The sequence below is a fragment of the Meleagris gallopavo genome, chromosome 6 (genome assembly GCF_905368555.1).
Source record: "Meleagris gallopavo chromosome 6, MGAL_WU_HG_1.1, whole genome shotgun sequence".
Taxonomy (NCBI): domain Eukaryota; kingdom Metazoa; phylum Chordata; class Aves; order Galliformes; family Phasianidae; genus Meleagris; species Meleagris gallopavo.
The window spans coordinates 26348592-26364428 of record NC_139409.1 but is presented as its reverse complement, the minus strand read 5'-3'; the positions used below and the strand labels follow the sequence as shown (position 1 = coordinate 26364428).

Below are 15837 nucleotides of genomic sequence, written 5' to 3'. Positions count from 1 at the left end.
AGAAATGAATTTACTCAGAATACTAAAGACAAAAAGCTACCTGACTTCAACTAATTACCACTTAAGTTCCCCCTATCTCTTCCCCCAGATTTTATCTCTGCATGAAGAGTTACAAGAAGAAAATGCAGCTTATCTTTGCAGAAGCTGTTTCATTCCTTTCTTTTCTTTGTGCACTGTAGACCAGAGTAGGGCAGCCGACATCTGCACACATTTGGAGCTATGCATTTTCCTCCATGTTGACAAGGTAGTTTACATACAGCTGAAATGAGACACCAGACATATAATACATCTTCTGCACAACACAAGATCATTTTTCTTCTTTGTCTTACTGTACTAACAGAATTGTTCCCTGGTGGACCATGTCGGGACAGCATAAATAAAAGCACAATGGAAGAACCAAAAAGCAATGCTTCTCAATTTATAGCCTCATGGCCTTCACTGGAATACAGCCACAGTACATCTAGTCTTATTTGTGCTCCATTCCCCTTTTAAAATACCATCATTTCTGCTGTTCTTTAAAGTTCAGACTGTCTTTTAGATGGATGTCTCCATGAGAGTGAGGGAATGTAAAACTATAACGTGATGGAAAACGCAGCAATAACAGCAGGGTAGCAAAGTCCTGGGCTGCAGCAAGTGAGGACAAGCTCAAATGAAGCAGCCATAGACACAAAAACAAAGAAAAGAAGAAAAAAATAAAATAAAATTCTGCTTACCCTTGAGAGGCCTCATGTACACAAGAATCTCCAGTGAGAAATACTTTTGTCTCCACTGCCAACCCTTAAATGAGGTCTGGGGTGGATCCTAGCTTCACCCCACCAGAGTTACTCAGGTGCATGCATCTGAGCTCCCCTGGGATGACCCTGCCTTCCCACCAGGTGCTCAATCACTGCTTCAAGCCCTGACTTAGCATTTCCACTACAGGGAACAATAAAAATTTCTGCTGAAACTTCAAGGCAGTTTTTGGATCCACACATCCACATGCAAATAGTTTCTATGTACTAGGTGCTGCGTACACGTTGCCATCCCTCCTTAGGAGGAGTGGGGGACCAGAAAGGCAATAGTCAACTAAGCAGACAAAGCCATAAGTGTGCCCTCTTGTCATACAGCAGTCAAGAAAACAAACAAGAGGGCTGCAATTTTCTTATAAGCACCTTTGCTAAGAGAAGTCAAATCGGAAAAAGATATAGCTAATTCAGGCACAGTTGTTACTTTGATATTCAGAACCTGAACACTTCTACCATTATTGCTGGTGCAGGGAGTGGAAGCAGGCATTCTGCAATTTCTACATCCCATACTTACCTTTTAACATCACCCTCTATCTCAATACACTGTTGAATATAAAGAATAAGCATTTTCCCAATCAAATGGGAACACTAAAGTATTTGTTTGCTATTGTTTGTTAGACAACATACATATTGCAGAAGAGCTAATACTAGCCAATTTGGACTCTTTGAATCACGCAAATATTTTATATACAGGAGGATTTAAACCAGAGACCTTGCACCCACCATATCCAGGTCAAAAGCAACATTTAAGTGAGTTATCTCTCAGTGTCCCAGAAAGCAAACAAAAAGCTCTCCTTTTTTCAGCCCCAGGACTATTACCTTTGGCATCAGGGCAGTGCTGTTACAGGCATACAGGGCCATGCAGCTCTGAGCAGATTGTATAACCTTCATCTGCTTTTGCAAATCAAAATTTTCTGAAATGCAAGTACTTGCTCAGTAAGAATCTTGAGTACAAACAACTTTCTCTTGCTTTTTTAAAAATACCTAGAGCTGATTCTCCCAATTTATCCTCAAAGTGAAAAGCAAGTTTCAGTTCTTCACATCTGTAAAATTTACTGAAGTTTCTTAACTATATCAGTAGTAACAGCATTTCTATAATGGCTGTTTTTTGGTTCTTTAGACTGGAATCTCAGTTTACAGTAAATATTTCAGAAATACAGTGCATTCAAAGTAATGAATTTGGCAACAACTGAGATCTGAATTTGAAGTCACTTGAAGTGAAAAAGTTCTGTCTTTCTGTTCAAGCTAAAAAAAAAAAACTATCTATTCCTGACACATATACATAAGATCCCCAGTATGCAGAAGAACTTCTCATTTACTGTTCTAAGACACTTTTCTAGCAGCTTTGTTAGGCACTGAAGATTTGAACACTATAAATCAAACAAGTAGAGAAGGGATACAAGAAGAATGTCAGAAGTTATTTACCTAAGTGACATGCTCCACCGACCCATCCAGCTGGACAGCTACAAATCCCAGGAGCCACACAAGCTCCATTATTCCGGCAACCTTGAGGGCAAATTGCTAGAAGAAAAGAATGAGAAAGAGAACAGGATTTATAAAACTGATATAAAAGAATCCTGACAGAATGAAATATTCAGGATGATACAAATCAAAATGGCAAAATACATTTTATTCCAGGTCAAATGCTCAACTAGTATTACTCTAAAGGCATTTCCAGGACCATGGAAACAACAACAGAAAAAATAATAAAAAAATAATAAAAAGAAAAAAAAAAAAGAAAAAAAGAGAAAAGAAAATATACATATATTAAGTATTTAAGTTTAAATGTTAACATATGCACACTTTAACGTGGAATAACTTGACAGTATTTTTTCTGAATACATACCAGTAATGCAGATTTTTTGATTCTGTCATAATGTAATGACATTTCCAGTTATTAGCCTTTTAATCCTTTTAAAATGTTTTTGTCACTGCTGTTACATTTTTACTGATATGTCCTGAGACAAAAAAACCTGAAACCACTTCAGTGATCTATCCAGCAAATTACTTTTGTTTTTACTACTTGAGTCTCATTAGGCTGCCATCAGGCCTTACAATGCTTAGGGACTGTCAACACTTCAATCAGCTGTAGAGATGAAGCAGTACTCACCTTCCTGGCATCTTGATCCTGTCCAGCCGGAAGCACAAAGGCACTTCACAACCCCATTGACAGAGATGCATTCCCCGCCATTTTGACAGCCTCCCTCACAGCTTACTGCAGAGAAACAGCATGCACAGTACATTCAGGAGCAGCACAGGTAACTGAGTAATTATCTGTACATCAATTACTTATTTAATCACATCTGTAACGACTACAATTTTGACTATTCACAGCAAGGCACACCACCAGGAATTAGCAAGGATGACAGAACTATGTCAGCACATGCCAACTCAAAATGTAGTTAAAATTAAGCACGAGTTTGTTGGCCACTTAACCTGAGAGTACTAACAAACATGATTATCATGGTGGTACAACTGCCCCCCCTCCCCCCCCCACCCAAAAAAAAACCAACACCAAACAACTGTAAACCAACAGCTGAGCAGCTCCATCACAGCAACTATTCACATGAATTCTTATCAATCTAGCCAAATCAGAGCTGATAAGTCAGTAATATGTGGTCAAAGATTCACGTATTTAATTTCCTGACAATTCCTACATATAACAAGAGGAAGAAGACTGGGATAATTACTTTGACAAATGAAACTATGAGTACACTCCAGTCAAATGGTGCTTTACTAAAGGCCAACTAAGTAAGCTTCCTCATTTCAGAATTGTTCTACATATCAAAGCCCTGAAGGCTTAATTAATTAAGCATTATTTATGCCAGACATATGATTAATATCAACTATGGACTGCAATATTGCCTCTGAAACATGGCATAATTGCTGTTCTGTACAATCAAATGCATCTTTTCAGAAGAATGAAGGTAAATGTATACAACTTTTTCACTCTATGGAAGAGAAAAAACTATCCTTCATTATAACAATGAACAGTCAGAATGTCTGCTCAATACTTCACACCTAAGTTTAAATCTTTCTTCTATCACAAGTTATGAGCATGAATTCAGCTAACAGATTTCTGGTACAAATGCTGAACTGCAAGGGCAACAAGTCAACTCTAGTACAACCAGAAAAGCTCTTCAGAGCCTGTTTCATGTTTCTCTATCATACAGTGTAAGTTACTGTTTTTAATAACACATTGCACTTCACAGTAAGTTTGCACAGGCTATAAGCCATCATATTTCACCATATCCTTTGCCTCGCAGCAAGACCACCAGAAACAGTAGTACATTTGCTCAGATAGAGATCCAAATCTAGCCTATAGCACAAGCACAAACTAAATCCATATTTTACTTTCTCTGTTTAAGAACCTATCATCTTCCTTCTGATTCAGATTACGCTGAAAAGGTGAAGTTTTCCCTGCTACACAGATCCCACCAACCTACACTTTCAGTTGGCTTTTAAAAAATAAAAAGAGTACTTGAAGTCTTTTGCTAGAGAATGAACTCGACCATGCTCCAGTTTAGCAGTACCAACAGTGATGAGGTAAGTCCACTCCAAATGAAAGGTTATTTCTCAATGCATTACACAGTACACTGTTACAAGGTAGTGTCTCCTGATGAAGATTTTATTAACAATTTTTATATCAGTATATTATCAGTGGCATTTGAATTGCCATTCAATCTCATTAATATCCCAGAGCTATAGTTTGAGGTTCTGCAAACGTAGATGTTATCCTGCTAGGTATGCTCAGGTCAAACTCTCTTCATAAAATACACCAAATCCTACAGACAGCCCAACAAGATTTCAGAACTGCAGAATCTAGTCAAGTTCCTTCTCAAGTCTCCAAGAGGTTACACTCCATGTAAACTCTTGTAGCTAATTCACATTAGGAAGGAGATAAAGCAAATGACCACAGGATAAACATCAAGAATAAACAGAAACTCCAGCAAGGTGCTTCCAGCTGCACTGACCATGGTTGGAAGAAATGCTCATCAAGTTCTTAGCAACAGCCCAACTAATCTGGGGGTTGGACTCAATGATCTCTAGAGGTCCCTTCCAACTTGTACAATTCTATGATTCCATAATTTAACAGTGCCTCTTCACTGAGAACTGATGGCAAGTTCCTAAGAGTCACAGGCTTTTTTGCTGAAAGAAAAACAATGATTTCTTCTCCTTCACTCTCTGGAATATCTTGCCTACTACACTGGTTTCCTCCCAAACTGTTTCAAGTTCGCTTCCCCCTTTATCCCAGAACTCAAGAATTATCATCAATAGTCTGATAAGTTCCCAACTTAGCAGCCTTTCCTGGATTGCCCTTTTCAACCCATGCATATATTTATTAGGCTTCACAAAACCATAAAAATTGGTCTTTATAACTCCTCGCCTCTATTATCTCCCATTAACTATCACCAAGACCTTGCTATGTGTATCTTTAGAAGCTTGCCCTCAATACTGCCATCTTACAGGTGCTACACCAGTTTCAGCTACCTAATGCATTAATATTCATCTATTCAAACCACCTGATTATTCAGGAAGTCTGCTATATCAACGAACAGCATTTAAAACATGTAATATTACATAACACATCAACACTGTATTTACAAGAGTCAAAATTATCTCAAATTCTCCCAATAAATTTCAGTACAGACACTGCGTAGCATTATCTAGCAAGCACGCAGACCCTCTAGTTCAGGCATGTTCCACTCACGTGGCCCAGCCCACCCTGTGGCCACATATGCCATCATGGCAGTGGCTCTTCCCTGTTGAGTGGCCCACCCCAGGCACACACTTACTGCTTAGCAACAGCCAAACACCACTGCGTGATTGGCACTGTCTGGGCTGAAAGTGGAACATGGGGAGGATGCACTGCAAAATATGATCACTTTTTTTTTTTTTCTTTTTTTTTTTTTTTTTAAATGAGACCTTTATAAGATCTCTCTTACCAGAAAGAAATATCCCTCACTTCACAATATTCATGACATCACTTTTTGGCAGTACGTAGGTTTGTGAACAACTGTTTCAAGGATGAAACAGTAAGAGCAAGGAAGCATAGTAAGAGCAAAATTCCATCAAAAATCTGTGACAAACTCCTTGAGAACTCACTAAGAATTGCAGCCACTGCCACTGAACCAGACTGATGCATTAGTTTCACAAAAACAAGGTCAAGTATCCACTAATTTTATGATTTTGTTGCTCTCTTTTTATGTTTTAATTAAAAAAAAAAGTAAAAAAAAAGAAATTTTTTTTTCTGCTCTTGTACATTAGCTATATTACATATAAATGCTGTTCCGAAAGTAATGTCTCCTGTTTTATTATGCTGGCCTATGACACCAGAGGTGGATGTTGCTGATATGGCAGAAGAGGATGAACCTTCCAGTGTTCCCTTAAATTTGCTGCCATGTGTCAGATGGCAGCAGAGGGGCAGTCTGACAAAACAGCATCTGACATGGAAGTGCATATGAAGCAAAAGTGTGTCACTGAATTCTGTTATGTGAAAAAAATGGCATCTACTGACATTCATCAGCATTTGCTGAAGATTTATGGAGGCCAAACAGTAGATGTGAGCACAGTGAGGTAGTGGGTGTTGTTTCAGCAGTGGCAACAGGAGGTCATCTCCACTGGTGCAAACTTTTACAAGCACTGTATGCAAGCTTTTGTTCATCACTACCAAAAAATGCATAGCTAATGGTGGTGACTATATAGCCGAGAATTTGCCCTATCAAATATTGTGATTGTGCTCTTTGAACCTACTGTAGTTTTCCTGAAAAAAAAAAAATAAAAAATAGGAGGCATTATGTTCAGAGCGACCTATGTATTTTATATGCAGCCTAAGACAATTCCTTCTCACTGAATGTGGTCCAGGCAAGCCAAAAGGCTGAACATCCATACTTTGGCAATGCATTTTTTAATAGTAAAGTCAGAGGTCTAGGGAATTAAGGTCATTATTTCAAAGTGCATTACAGTCTGGATTTGAGAAATCCCATATGTATTTAATCTGGTCTCAAACTTTGAGCCTTTCCATGCTAACATTTGTTGTGTTTTACTCACCCTTATGACAGTATCTGCCCCCATAGCCAGGTGGACATCGGCATTTTCCAGGTCTCAGGCACTCTCCACCATTTTTGCATTTTGGATAACATGTTGCTATAAGAAAGATAACAAACGTCACTGAAACTTACTGAAGCTAATGCTTAAATACATAAGAGCATACATAAATGTGCATTCTTTCAGTCTCCAAATGCACAGTTTGTCTTCACATTTCCTGAGATATGTTTGCTCTGCCATCCCATGTTGCACAGGGTATCCCTGCACAGAAAGCACCATTTTGAAGCTTTTAAACACTCAAAACTAAAGAAGAATTTGCATCGTAGACAGAATAGAGAGAAGATGTGCGCATATTAAAAAGTAAAAGGAATACAGCTTGACTGTGATAGAATTTTTTGATAATTTAAGGCAAGAAATAGCAGGGGAGAAAAGAGGTGGTAAGAAGAAATGTGCGTAAGCTCAATTTTGCAGAATTCAAGGGAAGTCCAGTCTGACTGCAAATAAATTACTCAGCACACAGCCCTCCTTTTACTAGTCCTAAATCATTCCTCAATCAGATCAGCTTTCTGAGAAAACATTTGTTTATTCACACTCAAATTCCAGGACCCTATGTGTTTCAGAGTCTCATCTGAATTAATTGCAGGTGCAAGATGAATTCTCACCATCACACTTCCTTATCCTTTGCCTGGATGAGTGAGAAGTCTGAAACAGTGGGAAAAAAAAAGATGAGCACTGAGTAAGACCACTGCTTGGTGGCAGTGTGAGGGCAAAATCCAGTTAAGAAGTAGAGGATTTTTCATATTAATAACTGTAGAATGAGTACTTGCATGCAAATAAAGAACACAGACGTATGATAGAACCATTCAGCACTCAGCACTACATAGCTTTTTTATCAGATACTTATGTTGATTGGAAATATCACAGAAGTGCTCTCAATTTAAGGAAAATCCTATTTCTGTGTTATTTTACAGGATTATTGTATTTGCTTTTGTCCCCACAATACCAACACGGCAGCAGTATCAAAATATCACTGTGGAGTTGCGTACAGACAGAAAGAGTGGATCTGTCCTGAAGATCAAACAGTTGAATTTGCTATTACTAGTATGAAGAAAGCATAGCAAGTAGGAATTGCTGGTGTGAAACAGGAAAGAAACCAAGAGAATAGCAGTGAGATCCTAAAAAGACAGTATTTGCAGTGCTGGGACCCTACACTATGCTTATCGACTAACTGTGACTATCTGGACAGCCAAGTACTTAGATATATTTATAAGATAGAACTGAAGACTCTCCTTAAGGCTTCAGAAAGCATTTCAACAAAGGGCTACAGCTCTGATGAAAAGATACTATCCTGAAATCCACAGCCTCCAAACTGCACATCTTTTCCTTATGCTGGTTTTACCCTTTGTCAAAATATCTGTAATTGTTCTTTGCCTTCCCAGAACAAGCTTGACTCTATCTCCAGTGAATGGGAAGAACCTGATCTGCAGCTGCTCACCAGAATAAAAGTTATGCTAGAAGCACCTTAAGTACTCTACAATACCTGCATCCAGAGATCCACAGACAGCTCATAGGTAGAATCTCCACCAGAACTTCTACGTGCAGCCTCACCTGTCTCTGCAATCCCACTTGGAGCAAGAGGGCTAAGTAGTAAAAATCTTCTCTAAGCACCTCACTCAACCAGAGAGAATGAGCCCTACAAAAAGGCTCAACGTTTTTCCTCCATTATATTCATTATATACAATTCCATGTCTAAAACTATTCCAAAACCTGCACTAACAAAGATCAGTGTATATTATTGGGTCCGTTCACCTTGCAATCAAAAATTTAAACAACAGTTTCAAGACCATCTATTTTAAAGATTAGACTTCTTTCCACAATATGTCCTTTTTTTTTCTTTTTTTCTTTTTGTTTGTTTGTTTAAATGATAGAACAGATCATCTCCTTTCCATCCATATCTCAAGAGCCAGTGAATGTAAGAGACATCACCCTTTTTTTTTTGCCCCTTTTTCAAGACCATGATATTTACGCTAAAAACAACAACAACAACAAAAAAAAAAAAGCACTACACACACAGTCAGTTAGATGCCATTTGCTGCACCTGTCACACATCCCATTTCAAAGCTTGAAAGAATTACATTTCAAATGAAGCACACTGAGAACTAGATGAAATACAACACCAACTACATCACATCTTCACACAGGATATAAGGCAAGGCAGCTTTTCCTGGTTACTGAGTTTTAGCCACAGCATTCTATAGTTAAACTTTTCAAGACATGGATCAGAACTCAGGCATGTGCACACACACGGGAACAAGCTTTATACCCTAACCCAGCTCCACACCTGCCAGCACGGCAGCAGGACATCCCAGCGACTGTTGGGCAGGTAACACCTGGGAAATGAGACTTTATGAGCACGACGCAGTCAGAATAAGCAAGGGATGCAGAGAGCAACCTGCCTTCTGCACACGTTTTTGGCTTCTTCTTACTACATGTCTCACTAATCCCACCTAGAAACACCAGTTCACATTCCTCACGTTTGGACGGCAGTCTAGCCTCAAAAACACCTCTCCTTGCTCAGGGAAGTTTACACGTCCATAGAGAAAACGACAAAAAGCAAGCCGATGCAGAAGCCTAGGGCATTTAGGCAACCTTCAAATGGAAAACGTGACCTACTGACAGCACCGCCGCCTCACCTCTCGCGCGCCCTGCCCCTCGCCCCCCGCTCCGCCGTTACCGTGCTGACAGAGCTCGCCCTCGTAGCCCTTGGAGCAGAGGCAGGTGCCGTTGCCGAGGCACAACCCGCCGTGCAGGCAGCGCGGGTTGCAGGCCGCCGCCGGGCCCCAGCTGAGGGGCCGGCTCGCCCCGCGGGAGTACTGTGGGTACTGGGCGCTGCCGCCCCGCATCCCGCACAGCACCAGCCACAGCCCCAGCAGCAGGCGGGGCCCCCCGCCGCCCCCGGCCCGCCGTGCCATGGCCGGGACGCTCAGCTCGGCTCCCGCTCGCTCCTCTTTCTCCCCTCGCTCATTCACGCTCCCGTCGTTTTTCTCCTTTCGGTGTTCCTCCACTCCTCCCCCTCCTCACCCTTTCACCCCCATTTTAGCGCCTCTCGCCGTCACTCGCCGCGGCCGCCTCCCGCCTCTCCACGTCAGGCTGAGCGCGAGGTGCGGGGCCGAGCCCTTGGTTACAAACCTCAGTTGGTCAGCTGCGGGTTTGCAGACCTTTGTCCTGCCTACTGCTAGCCGGGGCTAAAACACCCAGTTGTTGACCAAAGAATTTCACTCACTGCTTGTAAATCTCAGGAGTCAGTAGTGGGACCAATGCTATTTAATATCTTCATCAGTAACATTCACAGTGGGATTGAGTGCACCCCTCAGCAAGTTCGCAGATGATCCCAAGCTGAGCGGTGCAGTCAACACCTGAGGCATGGAATGGCATTCTGAGACCAGGACAGGCTCCAGCAGTGGGCCTAGAGGAACCTTATGAAGTTCAACAAAGCCAAGTGCAAGGTCTTGCACCTGAGTTGCGGCAACCTCACTATCACTACAAGCTGGGGGATGTAAGGACAGAGCTCAGCCCTGCTGAAAAGGAACTGAGGATGGATGGCAGCTGGACATGAGCCAGCAGTGTGCCCTCACAGCCCAGAAAGCCAATCCTGTGCTGCCGGAGAGTTGGACTGCATGACCTTTAAAGGGTTCTTTCCATCTTTTAAGTTGTGATTCTAACCTGGAAGGCCAGTGCTACATGAAAAAAAGAAGAAAAAAAAGCAAAAACAAAAAAACAAAAACAGAGTGGGAGAAAGATAAACACAATATAAAGAGTTTAATAACTAAGCAGCTACTGGGTGGTTATTTAGCTGGACTAAGTTCTACACAGTTCTAGCGAGATCATTTTACCATGAAATTTAGAAGTGGACCATGCCAGTTATTGGCTGTTGCACCTGTTTACAGGATGACATCTTTTAGCCACAACTCCTGTACTTTAACTCATCTCTCACCTCTTCTGGACTAGAAACTTTAGCTTCTCATTTTTGTCTCGAAGGTCAGGCTCAGGTGTGAACATTGTGTCACAGTGCTTCAGAGATGGCTTGAGGAAGGGAAAGGACTGAGGTACGGAACTCAATGCCATTTTGCAGACAGGAAAAAAGGAAGGAATATGAGTTTCAAGTGGCTCCTCACCCAGCATGAAGTCTCTGGGATTGTATTGTTTGAATAACATTCTGCAACAAGTAAACACCAGTGTTTTAGTTCAAATGTGAAAATATCTTCAGGTACAAGAACACACACACACACCAAAAAAAAAAAAAAGGAGAGAAAATGTTTTCCCCCTCATTATTGCCCATCTTTCATGAGCATTTCCTATCATTTTTAAGTATTTCCCAGAGAAAGCACATGCTTTCAATGCTGAGATTGAGCCCAAGGGAATTTTTTTTTAGAAGCGTTTTATTGACTAATAGCAATAAAAAGACGGTAAAAACACTTACACAAAGGATAGAGAAAACATACTTCTTCAGAAAAGTGAAAAAAACCTCATATCTCTGTAAAACCAGGGAAAAAGCAAGCCTTACTTAAGCTGTGAGATTTGGCTTTGAATTTGTTTCATGATGGCATGAAGCAGCTTGATTTGTTGACTAGATGAAGCAGTAGTACAACCTGATAACTGTATTCACTTTGATTGGAAATTAAAATTTGTAATTTTTTGATGGAATAAAAGGCAAAAAAACTGTTTCTGTCAGAAAGAATTGATTTCATATCAGTGAAGTGTGGAGCACATGCTTTGTAGAGAAATGAAAATACAAGGGAAATCTGTTACTAATATTACAGAGTGCTATTTTGTTTTTTGTAGAGATTAAGGTACACATTATAATCTTTGCAAGACCATACTTACCCTTTCAAAGAGCAAAGTGACATGTTAAATGATTAAACAGGAGAACCCTATATGAGCAGTACTTAATAACTGCTGAAAATAGGCACAAATTCTCCTCTTGTTTGTACCCAGGCAAGCAGAGCAAATCTAGGCAATACCAGTACACAATTACATTCATTGCTAATTTGCAAACACGCTTTCAAGTAGTATTGATGCTGAATGAAAACACCAATTATATAATTACTTGTGCTTACGTTGTTATAGTTGGCAAGTTTACTATCTAGAATAAAAGTGTCCACATCCTTTTCCTATTGCGGTTCCAGTCGTGTTTTCATATTCAGCATTCCCTCTTGTAAATGTAAGGGTAATTGGATTGTGCAGATAGAGCACTCTTGGTGAAATTGCTTGTCAGATATATATTAGGGAATAAATTCTTTCCAAATGGAATAGCTTTGTTTATGCCAATCCCACAAGAGTAGAACGAGAGAAAGAATGGAGACACTGACTGTGGACTATATTGTTCTCTAGGTACATCATAATTTTACAATTCCTCAAGTTCTGCCAACAATTTTGACCATACTGAGTACTTCACATAATTATTTTTCTATTTTTGACTTTTCTCCTTACAATGGTTTAGCATGAAAGTGTGTGTTTCTGATATTAATGCCTAGCAACAATTCATTCACACCAAGTTCTTTTCAGGTTTTAATGACTATTCTCATTATTCATGTTAAGAGTCTCATTTTTTAAGTACTATTTGTTTTCAGTCCCTTATCCCATCTTCTCTATTCCAAAAAGATGACTTGTGGTAGCTCAGATTAATTAAGAGCTCCCCCCTTCTTTCTTTTCTCTTTTCTTTTTTAATTGCATCTCTTTCCAGGTTTCATTTGAGGATCTTTAATTAATAAGAAAGGAAATAATCGTAGTTTGAAATATGGCAGGTGCCCCTTCAATTGAGCTAATTAAATGCAAAGACTATATTAAATAAGCTTGCCCAGGTGTTTCATTGAATGAAATAAATTTGTTTAAACATTATCTTATGTAGGAAGGATTAGGTTTCTTCACCATTTTTGTGTGTCTAAATTCATCTCAGGGCTTATCAAATTTGCTGAGTGCATGTCTGCATTTTAAGGGGGCTTGTACCATATTAACAGGGGTTTTCACTGAAAACAGAAGTGCCTCCATGCATCAGATATGTTTTAGTCCTAGAAGCAGAATCTGATTTAAAAAAAACAAAAAAATTACAGTTAATGAGGTTGCTAATATAGAGTTCACTTTTCACAAAGAAAACTCACGTTCAGTCATGTTATAATTGTTATACTTGACTCTTACCTTCAAACTGAAAAGCAGATAAAGCAGTTTTAGAACCAGGACATTCAGGGGCTCATCTCTTCCTTATTTAAGCAGTTGAGGAAGGATTGTGTATGTTCTTCTGTTTACTGGCTACATGCATCATAGATAGTAATATTTAAAAGCCCCACTGGGGGTGTTGCTCTTCAGCCTAGAGAATAAGACAGTGATGATGTCAAACCTGCATTATAACCCAAGCTAAGGACCTCAGCTGTGATTCTGCTCCATGTAAGGCATAACAGATACAAGGACAGAGCTCTCCGTGAGACGCCACATTCTACAACAGTCACACTTCTTTTGCCCATTTCAAAGACTTGTTTCATTACATTGTGAAAAGTATTCAAGAAGTATAAGAACTTCACCTATCATGGGATTTTATTAGTTTGCCAGCCTTAGTGCTGCACAACCTGCTCACAAAATTATTGACTTGTAAGAAAATAGTAAATCTGAAAAGCAGAATATGAAATTTTAGAGAGTATTTGCACAGCGGTGATACGCAATAATAAAACATGAGTAGCTCATTAATTAAGTTTACTGGAGTGGGAGGTAATGTTAGGAGGTGTGCTACACAGCTAACTTCTTTCCCTGCACTGTGTAGCATGTGCTGTCCAAAGCACTGGCTCAATCACAGCTGCACTGTCACAGTTGGACTCAGTGCTGAACTTAATCATATCTAATAAACATGCATCGTCCAGATGTACAAACCTGACATTTCATATGTAAGTGTAGCATTACAATTAATATGCATGTGTAACTGCTTTTCAACATAATTTAATCTCCATTCTGTCGTGTACAGATGAGCCATCAGGTAACCATACAGTTAAGTAGCTCTGTTCAAAGCTGTATCGCAACTCAAATTCATGTCAAATCTTTCAGGTAGTAGGGATTTATAACCAACATTGGTCTTCTTTGTTGACAGTTCACATATTGATCTGTCTTTCAGTGCTCTTGGGCCACAGAGGTATTTGAAAAATATGTATACTATAATTCTGCTAAAAGAAGTAAAATGATGAATTAATTTTTCTTCAAACATGCCCATGTGTGAAATAGATAAGCAGAAGTTATATAGAAGTTATATATTATACAAGAGCTGCTCTAAAAGTAATGCCTCCTGTTTTGTTGTTGTCCCATGATATCAGAGGAGGATGTTGGTGTTATGGCAGTAGAGGTTGAACTTTCTTGCCGATATTTCATTATATTTTGTTGCTGTGTGGAAATCATCCAGTCCAACCACTTTGCTAAAGCAGGTTCCCTAGTAGTATTACACAGGAAAATGTCCTGTCAGGTTTTGAATATCTCCAGTGAAGACTCCAGAACCTCCCCAGGCAGCTTATTCCAGTGCTCTATCATCCTCAAAGTAAATAATTTCTTTCTTATGTTCATATGGAACTTACTGTGTTCCAGTTTGTGCATGTTGCCCTTGTCCTGTCACTGGGCAACACTGAAAAGAGCCTGTCCCCATCCTCAACATCCATGCTTTAGACTTTTATAAACATTGATAAGATCCCTGCTCAGTCTTGTCTTTTCTAGGCTGAACGGTCACAGGGCTCTCAGCTTTTCCTCCGAAAGGAGATGCACCAGGACCCTCATCATCTTTGTGACCTTCTGCTGGACTCTCCTTAGAAGTTCCCTGCCTTTCTTGAACGAGAAAGCCCAGAACTGCACATAGTACAGATGTGGCCTCACCAAGACACAGTAGAGGGGAGGATAACCTCCCTCAACCTGCTGGTCACATTCTTTTTAATGTACCCCGGATATTGGGGGTACATTGGCCTTCTCAGCCACACAGACACACTGACGTCTCACGGCTAACCTATTGTCCATCAGAACACCCAGGTCCTTCTCTGCAGAACACTTTTTCAGCAGGTCAGCCCTTAACCTGTACTGATGCATGTGGTTATTCCTCTCCAGATGTAGGACTCTGCATTTGCCTTTATTGAACCTCATTAAGTTCCTCTCCATCCAACTCTCCAGCCTGTCCAGATCTTGCTGAGCAGCCTCCTGATAAACTTGGTGAGGGATGGAGTGTATCCTCAGCAAATTTGATTTATGTCTTTTATGTGCAGAAATGACTCCTGAGGACCAAAGTGCAGATGAACTGAGACTCCTAGATGCTTAAGTATGACAGCCAGCTGCCTTTGGAGCCATTCAGAAACCAACTTGTCTTCAGCACTGAGGTATCATGCTTCACATCCCAGCAAGTAAAGGGCATGATATTGCAAGGTTCCCAATACCTTGAATTTTGGTATAGTATGGAGTTTAAAGGGCTTGGTATTTTATAAAGACAAACTAAAGTAGTTCTTTTCTTCTTTACCCTGCTGAGGTGCTAAACTCAGCTTGCAAGCAGATGAGAAGAATTTGATTTCCTCACTACTTGTGGGCTCCCAACCATGTCTCTCATAAATAAACAATTTTTTTGTTCACTGAATCTTATCTTTTGCCTTCAAAGAAATTTGGCATAATATCCAATGAAAAGAATAATTGAATAGCACTTGATGTAACTATTGAGTGTAACTCAGATACCACACCACTGAACACAGTATAAATACCAGAGACCTAATGTTCTGTAAATTAATTGAAGTGGAAAGTCCACATTCACAATTCATCCTGATAAAGAAAATCTCAGGAGAGTAAATAACATTCTCTTCCCCACACAGCCAGTATGAAGTAGTTAATTTTTTATTGTGCTAAAAGTTGAATCTCGGCCTCACAGGGTTCTACTTTGTATCCATCAGCTGTTCACATTAGATATCAAATGTGGTATTAATCATTTGGTACTAATATAGTATTG

General features: G+C 39.9%; 1 protein-coding gene across 1 annotated transcript; it reads right to left on the bottom strand.

Moving 5' to 3' along the window:
• LOC100544288 (uncharacterized) lies at positions 1–9928 on the bottom strand. The gene is made up of 5 exons (XM_010712659.4): positions 9568–9928; positions 6837–6932; positions 2896–3000; positions 2211–2306; positions 1–259 (listed from the first exon to the last, which is right to left on the bottom strand). The coding sequence occupies exons 1-5, from the start codon at positions 9803–9805 to the stop codon at positions 150–152; spliced, it is 645 nt and encodes a 214-aa protein (XP_010710961.3). The 5' UTR covers positions 9806–9928; the 3' UTR covers positions 1–149.
• Positions 9929–15837: the final 5909 nt, after the last annotated feature.